Source organism: Camelus dromedarius, chromosome 10 (genome assembly GCF_036321535.1).
Source record: "Camelus dromedarius isolate mCamDro1 chromosome 10, mCamDro1.pat, whole genome shotgun sequence".
In the NCBI taxonomy this organism is placed as follows: Eukaryota; Metazoa; Chordata; class Mammalia; order Artiodactyla; family Camelidae; genus Camelus; species Camelus dromedarius.
Genome location: NC_087445.1, coordinates 30,880,263 through 30,893,803, shown reverse-complemented (window position 1 = coordinate 30,893,803; position 13,541 = coordinate 30,880,263). Strand labels below are relative to the sequence as shown.

The following is a 13,541-nucleotide window of genomic DNA, read 5'->3' as shown; positions in this document are numbered from 1 at the left end:
TCTCACTGCCTGGAGCAGGTACCACAGTTCAGTTCAATCCAGTCTAAAGGCCACTGGATCTGTAGATCCAGCTCTTTTCAGGTCATGTGACTCTAGGCATGTTCACCTCCCTGGTCCTGTTTTCTCATTAGGAAAGTGAGAATAACATCACACCAATATTTCCTGCCTTGAAGATTTACTGTGGAACTAAATCAAGTCATGCATTTGAAAATATTTAGTAAACCTTAAATGCTACAAAAGAGTGTGGCAGGGAAATCAGATTCTAAAGTCAGCAAGTAAAGTTAAAACTGAGTGTAATAAAAATTACTTGAAAGTTCCTTAAACTGTGCTTGGATGCAGTAAGATGCTCACATTTAGGAAGAACGTGAGTACAAAGACCCTTTGAAGGAGAGCTGGGACAAACACACTCTCAGTAAATTTGCCAGTGGAATTGGTGCAGTGTAACTTATTTTCATTTCCTCTCTTTCTGCCAAGTGCATAACTGCATCTGAGAATGTTAGATGAAAGTATGATGCAACTGTGTTATTCTACAATTTTGTATTGGCAAGTCAAGAAACCTCTCCCGGACTCTTTATTTGTCTAATGGTGCAGTTCAGCAGGATTAGGGTTTCATCCAATGTTTCCTTTGACGAATATTTTCAGAGTTCACTATTCTTACCATGTTCCAGGCTGATATGCTGTTTGTTGGTTAAAAACAAACAACAAAAAAACCCGAGGAAGGAGACACCGCCTGACCACAAGAGGCTGGTGAGTGGTGAGGCAGTTTCAACTTTGATTAAAGGAATCCTGGTTCTTTGATCACCTCCTGGGGAATGCAGTGAATGTTTAGGAAAACTACCGAGAGCTACACATTTTGTTATGAATACCAGCTACAATACTACATCTGATATGGATTAAGTTACTTTGTTCCCCTTTTTGCTGTTTATGTTGCTTTTTTATGTGAGCTAATACTTACTCAAAACCTAGGCTAACACTTAAAAAATCTTTTAATTGAAACTATAAACACGTGGGAAAACAGCGCAAAAAAAGTAGATAATGAGAAGCAACTCTTTTAATCCAGATCCCCCGTTTCCCTACTTTACACTCCATCCCTACTCCTGCCTCCGCCTATTTAGAGGTAATCTTATTCAAAGGTAATCAATGGGTCAACACTCAAAAAACGTAATTGTTAAAGGGATTCCCTAGGGTCCAAAAAGTTAAACATCGAACTACAGAATCTCTAAAGTTCATTCCAACTCTAAAATTAAGTCACTTACCCTACTGAGGGTGCAAAAGAGATAGCCTAGCCTTGTCTAACGTTACATTGGTAAAGGAGCAGATGAATGCAAACTGAATTCAGAAATATACACCACGTTTACAATTACTGAAGGACAGAAGGCAGGATTCACGAGTTTTCACTGTAGGTAGTTTATTTACGAATTGAATAAAAGCCCCACTACCACCCCCAAGGATGTAAACTCTATGAGGGCAGGAACTTCACTACTCGCTTTCGCTGCAGCCCCTTGGCACACAACAGGGGCTCAGTGTGCTAAGGACCCGACAGCCCAGCAAGGAGGCCAAGGCCTGGAGGCCAGGATGGGAACCAGAGCACGGAGCATCACGTGACTCGCCTCCCCCACACACCACCCACACCCGGCGATGCAAAGCGGAGGCCTGCCCCAGCAGAGGCCCCACCAATCCGCGAGGGAAGTCAAATTTGGCTACGCTAGGCAAGGGGCGTGTCCCACGGCCGACTTGCCTCGAAGCTGCGTCTCGCCGGCTCGGCCTACTTGCCTCCGAGTCTCAGGCGATTATCCCGCCTCCAGCAGTGACTATACGCTCTACATTGCAAGTGGGAGGTGTAGAGAAGCCTGAGCGAGGCAAAGACGCATGCGTATTGAAGTGAAGACTAAGGCGGAGCTTCAGAAAGCAGAGGGAGGGGGAGAGGAGAAGTCTCCAGTACGCGCGCGCGGGGCAGCCCTGCCCGGCCAGACCCACGCGGCGCGGCGTGGTGACGCCAGTGCGGCTCGAGGAAGGGGCGGGGCCGGGGCGGGCCTTCGCGCTCCTCCCGCCCCATCTCCGTCCCGACTTTCTCTCCCCCTCCCTCCCCCACATTAGGCCCCGTCAGCTCGGGGGTGCCTTCGTCGCTTAGTGTAGCGTCGGCCCGGCCCGGCCCGGCCCGGCCAGCAGGCAGATGCCCCGAGCTGCCGCCGCCGCCGCCGCCGACTCGGCTGGTGGCGGTGTGGGAGACCGGCGTCCGGCCCCGGGTCGCTGAGTGTGACGGACCGGGCCGGGGGCCGCCGGGCGCCGCGGCGTCGGCGGCTCGGCGCGGGCCATGTATTTCCTGAGCGGCTGGCCCAAGAGGCTGCTCTGCCCTCTGGGGAGCCCGGCCGAGGCGCCTTTCCACGTTCAGTCCGACCCCCAGAGGACTTTCTTCGCCGTGCTGGCCCGGGCCCGCCTCAGCATCTGGTACAGCCGAGTAAGTAGAGCCGCCCGCCGCCTCTCGTGGCTCCCTCCCCGGCGTCCTGGCACCGTCCCGCCCCCAACTTCCATCCTGAGTCCGGGACCCCTGCCCCTTCGCGCCAGACCCACTCGTTTTCGCCGTCGGCGTCCTCGTTGCACCTACTCGGCCGCACGAACGCCCGGGTCGGGGAACGTCCTCCGGCCAGGGCTCTGGGGTGGATGCAGTCGCTACTGTCCCAAATCCCTGCGCCTCCCTGCGTTGGACCGACGGCCGCGCACAGTGCGAACCCCGCGCGCTCCCTCGGTAGAGCCCAGACTTTCCCTCCTCGCCCTTCCCCCATTCTCTGAGGAACAAATTTGTTTAAACTTTCCACAATTAGGCATCTGGCCGCTGTTGTATTCCTAACCCTCCCTTGCTTCAAAGGCCGTTGTTTTGGTGTTGGGGAAAGCCTTTTGGGCTTTACCCAGTGGCAGACTTTACAGGTTGTAATAACTTATTTCTAACAACTACAGCCAGAGTTATTTTTTTTTTTACTAAACGTCTGATAATCCAGCTTCTCGCTTCACCCTAACATCTCTCCTCTAGAGAAAGAACTCCGCTAGTTCTTTCCTCTGCTGCAGTTGGACTCTTCTATAGAGAATTGTACGGGGGTTAGTAGGAGCGGAAGTAGAACTCAAATCTGTCCGGTCTGCTCCTGGTATTTATTAACACCTGGAAGTAATAATAAGATCTGGGAAGAGAGTGATCCTGAGTTCTGTTTTTGCTTTCTGTGAATTCTGGTTTTTTCCTTTCTTGTATCTAATTACTGAGTAGATAAAACTTCACAAGTAAGTGATGGATAGATACTTCTTATTTTCCGCGAACACTGCTTTAGGTGTGTATATAAAAGCAACAAAATATAGTGTAAAAATGCCCCCCCCCCAGGCAGCACTAATCGATGTCAGAGCGAAGTTTTTCTCAAAGTTAATTTAACCATGTGGGAAAATAGGTTGTGACCTTAGCGTTATTAGATCTATGTGAAACACCTGGCTTTAGTTAAATTAGTTACAGCTGTCAAATCTCTGTCTGACCATTTGAATGCCTGTAAGGTCCTTAGCTGTCCTCACAGCCCTGGTAAAAGTGATGGTGAGATTTAGGCGTTTCTGATATCTTCTTTATATGACTATCATAGTTAGATTTTAAGTCAGACTATTTGCTATTAGGTTTTGGCTGGTTTAATTTTTAAATATATAGCAAAATGAAATAGGGTATTATAAAAGCCAACCATGTGACTATTCTGTGTGGTGCTTGGTTGCATTTTTGACTGTGTGTTGTATATCATTTGGTTCTTAAATGAGATACTAATTTGTTTACTTTGTTTATACTGATTGAATAATCATTTGTTTGGGTGTATATAACTATTTAAGGCATATACGGAAAGAAAAATTAGAACTTGAATTTTAAATTGAACTCAGAATTTAGTACGCAGTTTCACCCTAATTTAACAAATTGTAAAGCCTGAAATTTAACTTTCCTTATCTCTATAAAGGGCACACCTAACTAAATTTTAGGTAAAACTAAACTTAATATGAGGGAAGAATAGACCAGGAGCCTGTAGGCTACTTTATTCCTCTATAAAAGAAACAAAAATATGCCTTGACTTTCTGAGGGATATTGTGAATATTAAGAATATTAGTTTTTTGCTTTTGGACTTAGATACTAAATAAATCTAAGGTACTACTGGAATGTAAAACTGCTTGTACTCTGTTCCTTGAAACTGCCACCCTGCACACAGATAGCTGCTTTCTACAGAAGTCCTGGGGCCACTTCTATTAAGATCCGGTGTGCAGAAAGTTAGATTGTATAGTATCTCTGGGTTAAGTATGTGAAGTGAAATGCGGGAATGCCTTAGAGGAGGCCCCATGGTACTGTAGGTTTAGGAATGGTTAACTTTAATCTCTGACATCACTTTGTTGCTTTAAAAATCAGGTATTGGACTAGATGGTTTTAAGGTCAATAAACTGGGTTAATGGGGAAATAGGTGCCAGATTCCAGTTTTTATTTTGATATTTTAACTTCTAAACTTACTGAAACTATGTAAGTTAAAATAGATTTAGGTCAACGCGCTTCTTTTAGAAGTGAAAACCTCTGGCTATATTGAGTAGCTATCAATTATTCCTCCATAATTTAGAGTGAATTGGTTTAAAATGTTTGCATGAGAACATGAAAGCTTTGATTTTGGAGACATTGTATATGCAAGTAATTTTATAGAATAAAGTGAATTTTAAAGATCTAAAGAAAGATTTTATGGAATTTGAGGTCTGAAAAGCAGCTTGAGGGCATTTGGAGATAAGGAGAAACATGCTCAAAGAAATGAGAGAAGATAACATATTTGCTTACTTTAAATTTTGTTAGGACTCTTAGTTAAACTCGCACAGGTGGAATGCATTTTTAAAAAGAAAAACTGTCCTTATGAGAGGAACATGCATTTAATAGTCTAAGCTTTTTTCCCTAAGATCTGAAAGAATTGCTGCCTGAAAATGTTGATGAGACATGAGACTGGAAACATTAAAATATGATTTCTAAGAATAACTTGTATACATTTTATGGGTCTTCTGGTGAGCTTTTATGTACCTCTTATAGCTACTATTATATACCCTAGGTAGCTGTTTGGAATCCCAGTGTTATAGAGTCATTTCTCTTCAGAATTCTTTCCTGACTTCAAGTTTGAGAAATGTAGTATAGTGCTGTTCAGATGTGTTTATGAACAAAAGAGTTTCTGTAGATACTCATTTTGCTTTTTGGTTTTATTTTTAATGTGAGGGTGCGACTTGTTTTCATTGTAACATGTTGATATAAATTTGTTTTCTCTACTTTGTGGATCTACTTAGGAGCTTTAAAAACTGCTTGAGTTTACAACAGGGATCATCCGTATATTTTGGAACTCAAAAAAGGGGACTCAGAAAAGATTGGGCATATATATGCTAGATTGGGGTGGCAGAGGTGCAGCTTACCCAGTGGAATAATTGATGATGTATTTCTGCCAAAGGTGTTGTAAAAGGATGAGTTTCAGCTTTGAGGATGAAGCTGCTGTTTAAAGCATGTTATGATTTATGATTGACATGGGTGTTGGATGAGATGAATTGTGTTTGTTACTGTACCAGAGAGCCTAGAATTATTCCTTCAATATACTGCTTAACTGTGAATACAGAAGTCTACATATGTGAACCACAGAATGATACTTTAGAATGCTGTAATACTAAATTAGTCTTACTCCAATTTTCAGGTCATTGATTATTTCAAATATATAAAATACCCTCGAAAGTATTTTTGAACACCTCCTGTGAAAGGATAGTATAAATAGGCAGTATATGGAAGGGATTTAAAGGGCATATTATATGTAAAAAAATTCTATCCAAAGATGTTAGTGTGTTAATATAAATGAAAATTTTGTGAGTTACCACTGCTAATAAAAAGCTGAAATAGACAAGTAGTTACTAGGCTTATGAAATAAATTGTCGAGTAACCTTGAGTCGAAACTTATGCTCTTGTTGCTGTATACTAATAATAGAAAACTGAGATAGATGTTCAAAGAATCGAGTATATGGTTAACTGTGTGACTCCAGGAAAGTAATTTAATTTGTACCTGTATGTTTCAAATGCTCCCATTTCTCACTCTTTCAGCTGTGTTCTATTAGTGCCTCCAGAGAGCCTTCCTTATAAACTCACTGCTTGGAAGTCATTTAGGGTTCACTGTTAAAAGAATGAAGTTCATACTCCGTAGTTTGATATCAGAGACACTCCCCTCTTGGAATGCTCTCTTGCCCCATCTCTGCCTATCAGAATAGTATCCAAACTTTAGCTACTGTTGAGATCCTGCTCTGTGAGTCATTCTTTATTTACCATAAGCAGAAGTATTCATTCTTTGGATGAACTACTTTTTGTATTGTAGTTTTGCACCCAAGCTTTATTTCTCCATGAGTGTAAGTTTCTGGAGGACAGAAGTTGATTTATTTATTTTTAATGAAGTGTAATTGATTTACAATTTTGTGTTAGTCTGGAAGTGATCTTATTTTGTATTATCCATAATTCTTTGCCGAAAGCAGATGCTTACTAAAGTACTTTAAAAATAAATTAATGAATTTAGTATATCTGTCCTATGCATAGCACAGAATTTTTTCAAGTTTTAATAACTGGAAGATTTCTAAATGTTGACATGCAACTAAAAAAATATGGTAGTACTAAAATACAACTTCAAATCAGAAAAACTTGTGTTGGAGAGGGTTATATAAATGAAGATAAATTAAATACTCTTATTATACACAGTCCAAATTATATTAGAATAGTAGTATATGTTATTTACAATAGCCAAGATATGGAAGTAATTAAGTATCTTTCAGTGGATGAATGGATAAAGATGATACAGTATACGTACATAATGAAATATTCAGGCACTAGAAAGGACATCTTACCATTTGCAGCAGTGTGGATGGACCTTGAGGGCATTATGCTAAGTGAAATAAGTCAGACAAAAACAATGTATGATATCACGTACATATATGGAATCTAAAAAAGTTGAATGCATAGAAACAGAAACACATAGATATGAGGGACTGGAGGATGGTGAACAAGGGGAGAAGTTGGTCAAAGAGCATAACCTTCCAGCTATTAAGTTGAATAAATTGTGTACAGCATGGTAATTGTAGTTGATAGTCCTATATTATATACTTGAAAGTTGCTGAGATGAGAGTAGATGTTTTCACTGCAAAAGAGAAATGGTAATTATGTGACATGATGCAGGTGTTAGCTAAGACTGTGGTGGTAATTATTTTACAATATATAAGTATCAAATCAACATGTGGGTCAAACTTAGACGATGTTAAATGTCAGTCATATCTCAGTAAAGCTGGGGATTGGAACACTTAATACTGTTAAGATGCCAGTGCTACTGAAAGCGATCTACAGATTCAGTGCAGTCTTAACAGTATTTTTTACAGAAATATAAATATCCGTTACAAATTGGTATGGAATCTCAATGGACTCCCCTCATCAGTCTAGGTAATTTTCTTTTTTTAAGTGAACCACCTTTTGGTTTTACTGATCTTAGTCTATTAATTTTCCGTTTTCTATTTTACCAATTTCTGCATTGATTTTTTAAAAATTACTTTCTTCAGCTTGTTTGGGTTTAATTTGCTTTAGTTCTGTTAGATTGAAAGCTTAGATTATTAATTTGAGATATTTCTTTTTTTAATATAGGCATTTTAAACTCTTAAGTTTTTTCTTTTTTTTTTTTTTCTTTGAGCAGTTTCAGGTTTACAGTAAAATTGAGAGGCAAGTACATAGATTTCCCACATACCCCCTCTCCTCACACATGCATAGCCTCCTACACTGTCAACATCAGTCATCAGAATGACACCTTTTTTCTTCCCCCAAGGATGAACCTACATTGACACATCGTAATTATGCACAGTTCATAGTTTAGTTAAGAGTTCACTCATAGTATGTATGTTCAGTGGGTTTGGGCAAATGTATAATGACATATATTCATCATTGTAATACCATACAGCATATTTTTCCTGCCCTAAAAATCCTCTGTTCTGCCCATTGATCTCCTGCCCCCTATAACTTTTGATATGTTCCAATTTTGTTTTCATTTAGTTTTTAAAATTTAACCATTTATTTGAATCATAGGTTATTTAGAAGTGTGTGGTTGGGGGAGGGTATAGCTCAAGTGGTAGAGCACATACTTAGCATGCATGACGTCCTGGGTTCAATCCCCAGTACCCCCGTTAAAATGAATAAATAAACCCAACTACCCACCCCCTAAACAAACAAACAAACAAAAATTTTTTAAAAGGTATGTAGTTTAATTTCCAAATACTTGAGTGTTTCCCAAATTCTTTGTTATTGATTTCTAACTTAATTCTTTTGTGGTTGGGGAATATACTTTGAATGGTTTTATTTTTTTAAGGTTATTAAGACCTTTTTGGGGGGTTAGCACATTGTGTAAGAGAATATTCATTTTGTACTTGTAAAGCAGATATATTCTGCAGTTTGCAGAGTTCTTTAAATGTTAAATTGGTTGGCATGATTGTTCAAGGTTTCTGTATTCTTGTTAATGTTAAGTCTAGTTCTATCAGTTATTGAAAGTAGAGATGGAAATCTCCAACTCTGTTGTTGAATTGGTTTTTTCTTTGTTTTGCCAGTTTATGCTTCATTAATTTTGGGGCTGCATTGTTAGGTTTATATACTTTTATTACTTTAAGACTACTTATGTCTTTCAATCTGAAATGTGTCTTGTATAGATAGCCTGTATTTAGATCTTGCTTTTTTGTTTTGTTGTTCAAAAATCCAGTCTGATAATTCCTGCCTTTTGATTGGAGTATTTAGTTCATTCACACGTAAATGTAATTATTGATGTGGTTGGATTTATGTTAGCTATTTTGCTATTTCTTTTCTATACCTCTCATTTTTTGAAAGTTTACCTGTTATTCCTTTAATTGCTTTGATTTCTTAATCATACTTTTTTGAGTTATTTTACTAATGGTTGCTCTAGCAATTACAAAATGCATCTTATTACAGTATACTTCAGGTTAATAACTGAATTAATTCCAGTAAAATACAGGAAATTTTTCATCCTCCTCCTTTTTACTTTCATGTTTCTAAAGTGGTGAAATATATATACATAACATAAAATCTACCACTTTAATAATTTTTAAATGTTCAATTCTGTGGCATTTGAGTATATTTGCATTTGTGCAGCCATCACCATCATCCATTTCCAAAACTTTGTTCATCTTCCCAGACTGAAGCACCATAACCCAGTAAACAGTAATTCCCCATTCCCCTTTCCTCCCAGCCCCTGTCAACCACTGTTTTACTTTCTGTCCCTATGAATTTGATTATTGTGGAAACGCAATATTTACCCTTTAGTGATATGCTTAATTCACTTAGCATGTCTTCAGGGTTCTCCATGTTATATATAGTGTGTACCAAAATTTGCTTCCTTTTTAAGGCTGAATAATATTTCGTTGTAAGTATATATTATAGTTTATCCATTCATATGTTGATGGACATGGGTTACATTCACTTTTGGGGTTGCTTTCACTTATTGTGAATAATCCTGCTGTGAACATTAGTGTGCAATTATCTATTTGAGTCTCTACTTTTGATTCTTTTGTATATATACCCCAAAGTAGAATTGCTGGATTGTATATATGGTAATTCTATGTTTAATTTTGTGAGAAATTGCTTTTTTTATTTTTGATTGCCATCGCATTCATTTTTCACAGTGGCTGCACCATTTTTCATTTCGACCAGCAATACACAAGGATTCCAGTTTTCCCACATCTTTGCCAACACTTGCTGTTTTCTGTTTTTTCCAGTGATAGCCATCCTGATAACCCTAATAACAAGTGACATTGAGTATCTTTTAATATACTTATTGGCCATTTATATATCTTCTTTGGAGAAATGTCTGTTCATATTCTTTGCCCATTTAAAAATTGAGTGATTTCTTTTTTTGTTGTTGAGTTGTGGGAGTTCTTTATATAGTATTGACCCTTGAACAACATGGGTTTGAACTGCATGGATTTACTTACGGTGGATGTTTTTTGATAGTAAATACTATAGTACTGCACTATCTGCATTTGGCTGAGAATTCTCGAATGTGGCACTGCAAATACGGAGGTCTGACTGTTAAGTTATACTCAGATTTTTGACTGTCCAGAGGTTTGGTGCCCCAATCCTTGCATTGCAAGCGTCAACTGTATTCTAAATATCAATTACTTATCATATATATGATTTGTAAATATTTTCTCCCTTTCTGTGGATTGCCATTTTACTCTGTTGATAAGTGTCCTTTGATGTCCAAAAGCTTCTAATTTTGATGAAGTCCAACTTAACTATTTTTGTTGTTGTTGTTGCCATTGCTTTTGGTGTCATGTGCAAGAAATTATTGCTAAATCCAAAGTTATGAAGTTTTTGCCCTCTTTCTTAAAGGAATTTTATAGTTTTAGCTCTTATGTTTAAGTCTGTAATCAATTTAGAGCTAATTTTTGTGTATGATGGGAGATAAGGATCAAATTTTATTTTTTCCATGGAGATACTCAGTTTTCCTGGTGTAGTTTGTTAAAGACTATCCTTTTCCTCCATTGAATGGTCTTGGCGCCCTTGTTGAAAATCATTTAGCCACATGTATTTATTCCTGGGCTTTCTGTTATATTCTGTTGTTGTATTTGTCAGTCTTTCTGCCATTGTGGTACTGTTTTGATTGCCATAGCTTTGTAATAAGTTTTGAAGTTAGAAAGTGTGAGACCTACAACTTTACTCTTTTTCAAGACTATTTTGGCTATTTGGGGTCCACATATTAATTTATATTTTTACAAAGAATGGTGTTGGAATTTTGATAGGAGTTGCATTGAATCTCTAAATTGCTTTGGGTAATATTGACACCTTATCATTGTTTTCTAAGCCATGAACACAAAATATCTTTTCATTTATAGGCATCTTTTTAATTTCAGCAACATTTTGTAGTTTTCAGCATACAAGTATTTCACTTCCTTGGTTAAGCCTGATCTTAAGAATTTTATTCCTGTGATGGTACTATATATATGGAGTGACTTTCTTAATTTTATTTTTAGATGTTTATTATTATATAGAAATGTACCAATTTTTGTGTGGTGATACTGCATCTCTCAACTGTGCTAAATCATTTATTACTTTTAACCATTTTATGTGAAATCTATAGGGTTTTCTACATAAAGCATCATATTTTCAGAGAACAGAGATAATTCTCCTTTTCCAATCTGGGTGCCTTTTTTTTAGTTTTCTTGCTAATTGCTCTGGCCTAGGACTTTCAGTACTATTTTGAATGAAGTTGTGAAAGTGAGCAAATCTTGTCTTGTTTCTGCCCTTGAGAAAAAGCTTTTCAGTTTTTCACCACTGAGTATGTTACTGACTAAGTTTTTTGTATATGGCTTTTATTACATTGAGGTAGTTTCACTCTGTTCCTAATTTACTGAATGTCTTCGGCACGAAAGGATGTTGAGTTTTGTCTCATGCTTTTTTCTGAATCAACTGAGATGGTCATGTAGTGTTTTCTTCTATTAATGTGGTGTATTACATTGATTTTTCTTGTATTGAACCATCCTTACATTCCAGGAATAAATCGCACTGGTTTATAATCTGTTTAATATGCTGCCGAATTTGGTTTGCTAGTATTTTATTGAGGATTTTTGCATATGTATTCTTCAGGGATATTGACCTGTAGTCTTTTTTCTCTTGTAGAATCTTTGTCTAGCTTTAGTATCAGGGTGATGCTAGCCTCATAGAATGAGTTAGTAAGTGATCCCTCTTCAGTTTTTTGGAAGAGTTGAGGATTGGTGTTTATTTCAAATGTTTGATAGAATTCATTTGTGAAACTGTATGGGCTTTTCTTTGTTAGGAGGTTTTTGATTACTGATTTAAACTTCTTACTAGTTATAAGTTTATTTAGATTTTTTATTTCTTCAATATTCAGTCTTGGAATTTGTCCATTTTATCTAGGTTGTCTGATTTGTTAGGACACAATTGTTCAGAGTACTCACATATAATTCTTTTTATTTTTGTGAAATCAGTACTAATGGTCCCTCTTTCATTTCTAAGTTTAGTTATTTGAGTCTTTTTTTTTTCCCTCATCTGGCTAAAGGTTCCGCAGTTTTGTTGATATTTTAGAGGAGCCAACTCTTGATTTCTTTGATTTACTCTGTTTTTTTATTCACCTTATTTCTCTCTGCTCTAATCTTTATTATTTCCTTCTTTCTTCTAACTTTGGGTTAATTTATTCTTTTTGTACTTTGGTAAGATGTGAAGTAAGATTGATTTGAGGCCTTTTTTAATGTAAGCACTTAGTTGTAAATTACCCACTTTGCACTGTTTTTGTTGCATCCTTTGTGTTTTAGTATGTTGTGTTTTTATTTTCATTTGTCTCAGGATATTTTCTGATTTCCCTTGTGTTGTTGTTTTCCATGAGTTATTTAAGAATGTGTTATTTGATTTCCATGTATTAGTGAGTTTTCTGTTTTTCCTCTTGCTGTTGATCTTTCATCACATTGTGATCAGAAAAAATATTTGGGATTGTTTCGTTCTTTTAAAGTTAATTAAAGCTTGTTTTGTGTCCTACCTCATAGTCTGTCTTGGAGAATATTCCACGTGTACTTGACAGAAATATGTATTTTTCTGTTGTGTGGAATGATTTGTGTATTTCTGTTAGGTTCAGCTAGTCTGCAGTGTCATTCAAATTCTCTACTTTTTAATTTATCTTACATCTAGTTGTTCTGTTCTCTGACACCTCCTTTGAGGTATTATTGTCATATATGTTACGTCTTTTTATGTTATGAACCCAATAGTATCGTGTATTGTATTTTTAAAAGTTCCTGTTTTATAAAGCCTGATATCTTTTACGGAAATTAGGAGGAAAGATGAAAATACATTTATTCAGTCTTTTACATTTATCCATTTTCTGTTTCTTGTGCTCTGTGTTTCTTCCTTTGGATTTGAGTTACCATTTTTGTCAGTAGTTCCCAAAAGTAAAACTACCCCCTGGTTCAGTGATTTACTAGGAAGACTCACAGTGCTCAACATATGGCCATAGTTATGACTGTGATTTATTACAACAAAAGCATATAAAGAAAATTTGCCACAGGGAAAAGGCTCATTGGGTGTATTCTGGAAGGGCCAGCTACAAGCTTCAGATAATCCTGTTGCAGTGTAGTCATATAAGATGTACCTGTTTTTTTCCCACAGATTGTGACAACATATGTGCAATGTTGTATACCAGGGAAGCTCATTATAGACCTAGTCCCCAAGATTTTTATTGGAGGCTCTCTGCCCAGCACATACCAAATTTCTCATTCTCTGAAGGAAAATAGTTGTTTCAACATTAGCCATTTGATTTGTATAAACAGTTTAGGCTAGTCAGCCACTCTAATCAGTTAAGGAATGGTGGGAACCCTCCCAAATTCAAGTTCCCAGATGCCAGCTTAGAACCAACCTTGCAGGCAGGCATTTTTTAGTACAGCAGTCTTAGACCTGTTTTGTTAACTCTTTTATGTATACCATTTAATGTCATTTCCTGTTT

General features: G+C 37.6%; 1 protein-coding gene across 3 annotated transcripts in view; it reads left to right on the top strand.

The window, feature by feature from the left end:
• The first annotated feature begins 2,047 nt into the window (after positions 1-2,047).
• The window catches only part of RIC1 (RIC1 homolog, RAB6A GEF complex partner 1), a 102,251-nt gene continuing 90,757 nt past the window's right edge, over positions 2,048-13,541 (top strand). For 2 of the 3 annotated variants that reach the window (XM_010993426.3, XM_010993425.3), the window contains exon 1: positions 2,049-2,458. In XM_010993426.3, the coding sequence (XP_010991728.2) occupies positions 2,315-2,458 (144 nt within the window). In that variant the 5' untranslated portion in view covers positions 2,049-2,314. Of the gene's footprint in view, positions 2,459-13,541 lie in introns of all 3 variants that reach the window. The other variant, XM_031449756.2, reaches the window with a different exon arrangement.